The sequence below is a fragment of the Ranitomeya imitator genome, chromosome 4 (assembly GCF_032444005.1).
Source record: "Ranitomeya imitator isolate aRanImi1 chromosome 4, aRanImi1.pri, whole genome shotgun sequence".
NCBI classification, from domain to species: domain Eukaryota; kingdom Metazoa; phylum Chordata; class Amphibia; order Anura; family Dendrobatidae; genus Ranitomeya; species Ranitomeya imitator.
This window is the reverse complement of record NC_091285.1, coordinates 715711980-715721942: the sequence shown is the minus strand read 5'-3', so window position 1 is coordinate 715721942 and position 9963 is coordinate 715711980. Positions and strand designations below refer to the sequence as shown.

The following is a 9963-nucleotide window of genomic DNA, read 5'->3' as shown; positions in this document are numbered from 1 at the left end:
GGCCTGCAGGGGGCAGTGTGCGAAGTTGTTGTGACTTTCAGACGGTCACGTGGCAACCCCCCCTATGTGAGGCCAACTCACCATTTACCGCATGCGCAGTATGCTGTGCGGATGTCATTTCTTGTCCGCCTCTTTCCTTTTGCGCATGCGTACGAACTGCTGGGAGCATTGGCTCTACGTCGGGCCATGATTGTGCATGCGCAGTAGTGATCTGGCCGCGCCCTGCCCCGCAGCCCGCGCATGGGGCCTCTGACCGCAGTCACGCCTCCTTCTCCTGTCTGCGCCTGAGTAGTCCCCGCCCCCGCTGTGACGTCATTGACGACCGGCATCGCGCCATATATAAAGGGGCGGGGCCGGCGGGAGAGGATCCTGCGCGCGCATCAGCCACAGCCGCACGAGGCAGCTACACCCGCCAACACCCGAGACCACCCGAGAGCCGCCCGCGATGTCTTGGCAGGATTACATCACGAACCTCATGGGCCCCGACATGCGGGACGCCGTCATCTGCGGGTACAAGCCCTTCTCCGTGTGGGCCGCGCAGAGCGGGGGAGAGCTGTGCAAGATCACGGTGAGTGACGGGCGCGGCCCGGGCCGAGGACGGGTGTGCGGGCCACGGCGTGACTGTTACACCGGGTGTGGCCGCTGCCCGCCCCCATGTGCGGGGCTGAGACCCCCGGGGCGGCGGTGTCCTCTGGGGTCCTGCTGTATTGTGGGGGTCGGCATCACCCGGTGGGGGCCATGTCCTGTATTGTGGGGGCTCAGGATCACTTATTGGGGGCCATGTCCTGCTGTATTGTGGGGGGCTCAGGATCACTTATTGGGGGCCATGTCCTCCTGTATTGTGGGGGGCTCAGGATCACTTATTGGGGGCCATGTCCTCCTGTATTGTGGGGGGCTCAGGATCACTTATTGGGGGCCATGTCCTGCTGTATTGTGGGGGGCTCAGGATCACTTATTGGGGGCAATGTCCTGCTGTATTGTGGGGGGCTCAGGATCACTTATTGGGGGCCATGTCCTCCTGTATTGTGGGGGCTCAGGATCACTTATTGGGGGCCATGTCCTGCTGTATTGTGGGGGGTTCAGGATCACTTATTGGGGGCAATGTCCTCCTGTATTGTGGGGGCTCAGGATCACTTATTGGGGGCAATGTCCTCCTGTATTGTGGGGGCTCAGGATCACTTATTGGGGGCCATGTCCTGCTGTATTGTGGGGGCTCTGGATCACTTATTGGGGGCCATGTCCTGCTGTATTGTGGGGGGCTCAGGATCACTTATTGGGGGCCCTGTCCTGTATTGTGGGGGCTCAGGATCACTTATTGGGGGCCATGTCCTCCTGTATTGTGGGGGCTCAGGATCACTTATTGGGGGCCCTGTCCTCCTGTATTGTGGGGGCTCAGGATCACTTATTGGGGGCCATGTCCTGCTGTATTGTGGGGGGTTCAGGATCACTTATTGGGGGCAATGTCCTCCTGTATTGTGGGGGCTCAGGATCACTTATTGGGGGCAATGTCCTCCTGTATTGTGGGGGCTCAGGATCACTTATTGGGGGCCATGTCCTGCTGTATTGTGGGGGCTCTGGATCACTTATTGGGGGCCATGTCCTGCTGTATTGTGGGGGGCTCAGGATCACTTATTGGGGGCCCTGTCCTGTATTGTGGGGGCTCAGGATCACTTATTGGGGGCCATGTCCTCCTGTATTGTGGGGGCTCAGGATCACTTATTGGGGGCCCTGTCCTCCTGTATTGTGGGGGCTCAGGATCACTTATTGGGGGCCATGTCCTGCTGTATTGTGGGGGCTCAGGATCACTTATTGGGGGCCATGTCCTCCTGTATTGTGGGGGCTCAGGATCACTTATTGGGGGCCATGTCCTGCTGTACTGTGGGGGCTCAGGATCACTTATTGGGGGCCATGTCCTCCTGTATTGTGGGGGCTCAGGATCACTTATTGGGGGCCATGTCCTCCTGTATTGTGGGGGCTCAGGATCACTTATTGGGGGCCCTGTCCTCCTGTATTGTGGGGGCTCAGGATCACTTATTGGGGGCCATGTCCTGCTGTACTGTGGGGGCTCAGGATCACTTATTGGGGGCCATGTCCTGCTGTATTGTGGGGGGCTCAGGATCACTTATTGGGGGCCATGTCCTGCTGTATTGTGGGGGGCTCAGGATCACTTATTGGGGGCCATGTCCTGCTGTATTGTGGGGGGCTCAGGATCACTTATTGGGGGCCTGTCCTCCTGTATTGTGGGGGCTCAGGATCACTTATTGGGGGCCCTGTCCTGTATTATGGGGGCTCAGGATCACTTATTGGGGGCCCTGTATTGTGGGGGGCTCAGGATCACTTATTGGGGGTCCTGTCGTCCTGTATTGTGGGGGGCTCAGGATCACTTATTGGGGGCCCTGTCCTCCTGTATTATGGGGGGCTCAGGATCACCCGGTGGGGGCCTGTCCTGCTGTATTGTGGGGGCTCGGGATCACCCAATGGGGGCCCTGTCCTGCTGTATTGTGGGGGGCTCAGGATCACCCAATGGGGGCCCTGTCCTGTATTGTGGGGGGCTCAGGATCACCCGGTGGGGGCCTGTCCTCCTGTATTGTGGGGGCTCGGGATCACTTATTGGGGGCCCTGTCCTGCTGTATTGTGGGGGGCTCGGGATCACCTGGTGGGGGCCTTGTCCTCCCGTATTGTGGGGGGCTCGGGATCATTTATTGGGGGCCCTGTCCTCCCGTATTGTGGGGGGCTCGGGATCACCTGGTGGGGGCCTTGTCCTCCTGTATTGTGGGGGGCTCGGGATCACCTGGTGGGGGGGCCTTAGCCTCCCAAACTGCAGCTTCCCCTGGATAATGGGGTCTGCTGTATCGGGTGCTGACTTTGTACTGCTCGGTGCTGCCTCAGCTGCTGCACTTCCCCTTTCCTGTAGCTGTCCTGCATCATGAGCTGGTGCTTGTAGTCTGATATTCTGGGGGTCTTGGTCAGTTTTCTGTCTTCTCTTCCTGTAGTGAAGCCCCCAGGGCCTGTGATTGTATCTGTACAGGGTCTTCCTGTAGTGCTGCTGCCCTGTGACTGGAGGGGGTGATGCTGGCGGTCTGCACACCTGGTAGTGAGGGGCTTCTGTATGGTGGTGGGTGTCGTACTGGTCAGTGATGGTGGCGGCTCTTGCCTGGACCCTGGTATTGGGCTGCCTACGTCAGCTGAGGGCGCTCTCCCTTGGAGCAGCTGATGGTCCTCCTGTGGTACCCTCAATGGTGGAGGGGCTGGGGGTCCTCCTCAGTGGTGGTGGTGTTGGTTCTCCTCCTTCGCTGCAGCCGCTTGTGACTACTTTGCCTATAAAAGGATAAGAGCGCAGTAATGGGAAGATGTGGAGCGCAGTGCGGCCTCTCGCGGTACAGGAAGTCCTCGCCTCACCTAGAAGCAAACACATGGGGGTGCTGCTATTTGGGGGCTCAGTTGTCCTGTAGGAGCATTGACCTCCCTATGGCCTGGCTGATAACAGCGAGCAGTAGACATCTTCCTGGTGCCTGCTGCTCCTGGCACATCTGTCCCTGCACGGACTCGTAGCCTGCTCTCGCCCCCCCTGGTGCCTGCTCTTGCCCCCCCCCCCTCCCGGTGCCTGCTCTCGCCCCTCTGTCTTTATCTCTGCCCTTATCTCAGGGGGATCTTGAGCTGCTGCATCCTGCAGGATCTGGGGGGGGGGGGGGGGGGCACATACTCTGCATTCCTGAGACCTGATGGGACAGGCCCAGTGCTGCAGCGGTCTCTGCTCAGGCCCTCAGGTGGGCTGCACTCTGGGGCTCGGGTGTAGTCGGCCCCTCTACTGTGGCCATGATGCAGCGGTCTCTGCTCGGGCCCTCGGGTGGGCTGCACTCTGGGGCTCGGGTGTAGTCGGCCCCTCTACTGTGGCCATGATGCAGCGGTCTCTGCTCAGGCCCTCAGGTGGGCTTCACTCTGGGGCTCGGGTGTAGTCGTCCCCTCTACTGTGGCCATGATGCAGCGGTCTCTGCTCGGGCCCTCGGGTGGGCTGCACTCTGGGGCTCGGGTGTAGTCATCCCCTCTACTGTGGCCATGATACAGCGGTCTCTGCTCAGGCCCTCAGGTGGGCTGCCCTCTGGGGCTCAGGTGTAGTCGGCCCCTCTATTGTGGCCCCTACTCATGCAGCGGTCTCTGCTCGGGCCCTCGGGTGGGCTGCCCTCTGGGGCTCAGGTGTAGTCGGCCCCTCTATTGTGGCCATGATGCAGCGGTCTCTGCTCGGGCCCTCGGGTGGGCTGCGCTCAGGCGCTCGGGTGTAGTCGGCCCCTCTATTGTGGCCACTACTGATGCAGCGGTCTCTGCTCGGGCCCTCGGGTGGGCTGCCCTCTGGGGCTCGGGTGTAGTCGGCCCCTCTATTGTGGCCACTACTGATGCAGCGGTCTCTGCTCGGGCCCTCGGGTGGGCTGCCCTCTGGGGCTCCGGTGTAGTCGGCCCCTCTATTGTGGCCACTGATGCAGCGGTCTCTGCTCGGGCCCTCGGGTGGGCTGCCCTCTGGGGCTCGGGTGTAGTCGGCCCCTCTATTGTGGCCATGATGCAGCGGTCTCTGCTTGGGCCCTCGGGTGGGCTGCCCTCTGGGGCTCGGGTGTAGTCGGCCCCTCTATTGTGGCCCCTACTCATGCAGCGGTCTCTGCTCGGGCCCTCGGGTGGGCTGCGCTCGGGTGTAGTCGGCCCCTCTATTGTGGCCATGATGCAGCGGTCTCTGCTCGGGCCCTCGGGTGGGCTGCGCTCAGGCGCTCGGGTGTAGTCGGCCCCTCTATTGTGGCCATGATGCAGCGGTCTCTGCTTGGGCCCTCGGGTGGGCTGCACTCTGGGGCTCGGGTGTAGTCGGCCCCTCTATTGTGGCCCCTACTCATGCAGCGGTCTCTGCTCGGGCCCTCGGGTGGGCTGCACTCTGGGGCTCGGGTGTAGTCGGCCCCTCTATTGTGGCCATGATGCAGCGGCGTCGCCTCTCCGGCTTCCTGCACAGGAAGGATGTGGCCACATGTCTGAGGCCGCGATGTAACAGAAGTCTCGGTAACTTCCTCCTGCAGCATGTGAGGTGTAGAACATTCTGGTGTAAGAGGCCGCGTGTGGTGCTCTAGTCACATCCAGAGCTGCACATTAACTGTGACAGCACCCTGCAGTCGCCCTTGAGTTGTGGTTCTCCTCGGTGCTCTGCTCCTGGGGCCGCCATCTTTCCTGCTGACACCTGGGCAGGTGGTCGCTGCGGCTCCTTCTCTGCTGTATTAATTCTTGGCTTTTTATTCCTTTTTGTGGCTCTTCTGTGTCACACCCAAAGCTGCAGCAGACTTGTGTAACATGGTGGCATCTTGTCTTTGCAGGCAGCAGAGGTTAACGCTTTGGTCAGCGAGGATCACTCTTCTTTCTACACCAACGGTCTGACGATCGCAGGTATAAGGTGCAGCCTCCTCAGGGACAACTTCGCTGACTCCTTCACATTGGATGTCAGGACAAAGGCGACAGAAGGGCCAACGTACAACGTGGCCATTGCCAAATCATGTACAGGTAAGGCTGCGTCCTCCGTGTGGTCGTCTGCTCCAGAGCAGATAGGCAGTAAGCCACCTGTGTGTCTGTCCTGCAGCGTGCTGTCCTCCTGTGTGTCTGTCCTGCAGCGTGCTGTCCTCCTGTGTCTGTCCTGCAGCGTGCTGGCCTCCTGTGTGTCTGTCCTGCAGCGTGCTGTCCTCCTGTCTGTCCTGCAGCGTGCTGTCCTCCTGTGACCTGCTTGTCTTTGCTCTTCAGCGTGCTGTTCTAGTCTTGGGTGTGTAACATACTCTTGTTTCTTGCAGCTCTTATAGTCTTGATGGGAAAAGATGGCACCCATGGGGGAGTTCTCAATACTAAAGTACACGCCGTTGCAAAGTATCTGCGAGACCAAAGTATGTAAAGCCTGCCCTCCATTACTACTGATCCAGCTGCCAACATCGGACCAACCCAATAATTTCTTGTCTGCCCCTTCTCCCCTTTTTATCACCTGTTTTTTTGCTTTCCCTGTCATCACAATGAGTTTTTTTTTTTTTTTGGAAGAAAACAAATTTATATCTGATTTAAGAATAAAAAAAACAATATGCCATGTGTTGTGTGCTGTCATGTATGCGCTGCTAGGTGAGGGGATGGTGCGGGCAGCCATTTGTAGGGTCACCCCTGGCCATCTCCAGAGCAGGCAGCCATTTGTAGGGTCACCCCTGGCCATCTCCAGAGCAGGCAGCCATTTGTAGGGTCACCCCTGGCCATCTCCAGAGCAGGCAGCCATTTGTAGGGTCACCCCTGGCCATCTCCAGAGCAGGCAGCCATTTGTAGGGTCACCCCTGGCCATCTCCAGAGCAGGCAGCCATTTGTAGGGTCACCCCTGGCCATCTCCAGAGCAGGCAGCCATTTGTAGGGTCACCCCTGGCCATCTCCAGAGCAGGCAGCCATTTGTAGGGTCACCCCTGGCCATCTCCAGAGCAGGCAGCCATTTGTAGGGTCACCCCTGGCCATCTCCAGAGCAGGCAGCCATTTGTAGGGTCACCCCTGGCCATCTCCAGAGCAGGCAGCCATTTGTAGGGTCACCCCTGGCCATCTCCAGAGCAGGCAGCCATTTGTAGGGTCACCCCTGGCCATCTCCAGAGCAGGCAGCCATTTGTAGGGTCACCCCTGGCCATCTCCAGAGCAGGCAGCCATTTGTAGGGTCACCCCTGGCCATCTCCAGTGCAGGCAGCCATTTGTAGGGTCACCCCTGGCCATCTCCAGAGCAGGCAGCCATTTGTAGGGTCACCCCTGGCCATCTCCAGAGCAGGCAGCCATTTGTAGGGTCACCCCTGGCCATCTCCAGAGCGGGCAGCCATTTGTAGGGTCACCCCTGGCCATCTCCAGAGCGGGCAGCCATTTGTAGGGTCACCCCTGGCCATCTCCAGAGCAGGCAGCCATTTGTAGGGTCAGGGTCACCACTGCTCTTCTCCACAGCTTCTTGCATCAGATGCTTCATGGAGACTGGAATTAGGAGTTCCAGTCTCCAGCCCCACAGACTGTAGAATCTCCAGTCACTAAGTGATGTGACAGCAGATATGGGGCCACTCATGCTCACTTCACACAGGATGTAAAATTGACTACAGAGCTACAATAAGGTGGGTGTTTTTTTTAACTCATTAGGTGCTGTTTGGATGGGGGTCAGCTTTCCCTGGGGCGTGTATTTGTATGTTGCTGACAAATGGAAAGCAGGTGGTAACACCATGGTCAGATCATAACACCTCCATAGCTCAGAGCCAGCTCCTTGTGAGGATTCAGTGCTGTCACACTAGAAACACTCAGTTCTGCTGCACTGACCCTCCCCCACTGCACCCTGTAGGTCCGTGTATCTACATCTCACACTGAATAACCTGTGGTATAAAGGGGTCTTGGGGTAAGTCCACATTCAGGAAACGCTGCGCTGAGTCGCAGCAGCATCAAACATGCGGCGTCCAGATGTTACAGCATAGTGGAGGGGATTTTATGAAATCCCATCTCCACTATGTGTGGTAACACGCTTCCGGCGGCCCTGCAATTCCAGACATGCGGCGCGTCTTTTTAGATCGCAGCATGCCCATTTACCTTGCGGCACCGCTGAAGGTAAAACACAAGGCTCTATCGGTGGGGTGCGATGATTCCAGGTGTGTTCAATGAACACATCTGGCATCGCATCTACGAAGGGGGCGGAGCAAGTTTTCCGCACCGGCCATCCTAAATGTGGACACATACCCTTAGAGTGTCTGCTTATGATTTGGTCACCACCATTCGGGGAGAGTGCCCACCCCCAGTGCTAGGTGGTTACCTGCCCAGTGCATGCTGCCTGTAAACCCTCCCCAGCATACAGGCAGAAAAGTACACACTGGGGGTGCAGGGTGACTGGCCACACCCACCATATAGGGGAGACTACACACCTAGTGCAGGCTGACTAGCCACACCCACCATACAGGGGAGAACTACGCACCCCTAGTGCAGGCTGACTGGCCACACCCACCATACAGGGGAGAACTACACACCCCTAGTGCAGACTGATTGGCCACACCCACCATACAGGGGAGAAGTACACACCCCTAGTGCAGACTGGCCACACCCACCATACAGGGGAGAAGTACACACCCCTAGTGCAGACTGATTGGCCACACCCACCATACAGGGGAGAAGCTCATTAGCTACTGACTACTGTGATTTCCACAAAGGCAGAATGAAACCATTTTCTCCCCTTTGCAGCCGCTATCACCTTCTGCTCAAATAAAAACGTGGTATAAAGGTTCTCAAACCCGGGTTGACTTATTCTTTCTTGCCCTCATGATGACACTAGTAATCCAGAGGGAAGTGGAGCTTGTGTTGGGCAGAACCAGGAAGTGGTGTGAAGTCATTCTGAGCCGACCACTTCTTTTATGAAGGGCCTTTACTGCAGGCCTCAGCGCTACCAGGAAGATCACGCTTCCCTCCTGCCCCTACCTGATCCTGGCAGTCAGACCAGAGACCCGGATTCTGCATCTTCTGCCGACATTACAGTGACCGCTGACATCACAGTGACGTGGCCGCGTCTTCTCCTGTCAGTGATCGCCGCTGACATCACGGTGACGGGGCCGCGTCTCCTGTCAGTGACCACTGACATCACGGTGATGGGGCCGTGCCTTCTGTCGGTGACCGCTGACATCACGGTGACGGGGCTGCGTCTTCTGTCAGTGACCGCTGACATCACGATGACGGGGCCGCGTCTTCTGTCACCGCTGATATCCGTGACGGGGCCGTGTCTTCTCTTGTCAGTGACTGCTGACATCACGGTGACGGGGCCGCATCTTTCCTGTCAGTGACCGCTGACATCACGGTGACGGGGCCGTGCCTTCTGTCAGTGACCACTGACATCACGGTGATGGGGCCGTGTCTTCTCCTGTCAGTGACCGCTGACATCACGGTGACGGGGCCGTGTCTTCTCCTGTCAGTGACCGCTGACATCACGGTGACGGGGCCGTGTCTTCTCCTGTCAGTGACCGCTGACATCACGGTGACGGGGCTGCGTTTTCTGTCAGTGACCGCTGACATCACGGTGACGGGGCCGTGCCTTCTCTTGTCGGTGACCGCTGACATCATGGTGACGGGGCCGCGTCTTCTGTCAGTGACCGCTGACATCACGGTGACGGGGCCGCATCTTGTCGGTGACCGCTGACATCACGGTGAAAGGGGCCGCGTCTTCTCCTGTCGGTGACCACTGACATCACGGTGACGGGGCCGCGTCTTCTGTCAGTGACCGCTGACATCACGGTGACGGGGCCGCGTCTTCTCCTGTCGGTGACCACTGACATCACGGTGACGGGGCTGCGTCTTCTGTCAGTGACCGCTGACATCATGGTGACGGGGCCGCGTCTTCTCCTGTCGGTGACCGCTGACATCACGGTGACGGGGCCGCATCTTGTCGGTGACCGCTGACATCACGGTGAAAGGGGCCGCGTCTTCTCCTGTCAGTGACCACTGACATCACGGTGACGGGGCCGCGTCTTCTGTCAGTGACCGCTGACATCACGGTGACGGGGCCGCGTCTTCTCCTGTCGGTGACCACTGACATCACGGTGACGGGGCTGCGTCTTCTGTCAGTGACCGCTGACATCACGGTGACGGGGCCGCGTCTTCTGTCACCGCTGATATCCGTGACAGGGCCGTGTCTTCTCTGCCGTTGGTGACCGCTCCATGCTGACATCACAGTGACAGGGCCGCGTCTTCTGTCAGTCGGCTGCATCAGGGGTAGGCGCAGTAACCGCTAAAGCTGACGCCACAATGACCAGGCTGGTTCCAAGACACCATATCACTGTTGGGGTATGTGCACACATTACGGATTTTCCGCGGATCCTTTATTTTTTTTTTCAGCACAGAAAAGCTGCAGATCCGCTAGTGATTTACAGTACAATGTAAATCAATTGCAAAAAAAATGCTGTGCTGAAAAATCCACACGGAAAACGC

The 9963-nt window shown here is 58.5% G+C and overlaps 1 protein-coding gene across 1 annotated transcript; it reads left to right on the top strand.

The window, feature by feature from the left end:
* Window positions 1-347: 347 nt before the first annotated feature.
* LOC138677409 (profilin-1-like) lies at window positions 348-6091 on the top strand. Its single transcript, XM_069767512.1, has 3 exons — window positions 348-568; window positions 5343-5526; window positions 5808-6091. The coding sequence occupies exons 1-3, from the start codon at window positions 446-448 to the stop codon at window positions 5903-5905; spliced, it is 405 nt and encodes a 134-aa protein (XP_069623613.1). The 5' UTR covers window positions 348-445; the 3' UTR covers window positions 5906-6091.
* The last annotated feature ends 3872 nt before the right edge of the window (window positions 6092-9963 follow it).

Bases quoted from the DNA above. Each gene is read 5' to 3' on its own strand.
- LOC138677409 (XM_069767512.1), top strand. From the start codon at position 446: ATGTCTTGGCAGGATTACATCACGAACCTCATGGGCCCCGACATGCGG. The intron at 569-5,342 runs GTGAGTGACGGG...TTGTCTTTGCAG, and splicing joins GAGAGCTGTGCAAGATCACG to GCAGCAGAGGTTAACGCTTT. The intron at 5,527-5,807 runs GTAAGGCTGCGT...TGTTTCTTGCAG, and splicing joins CATTGCCAAATCATGTACAG to CTCTTATAGTCTTGATGGGA.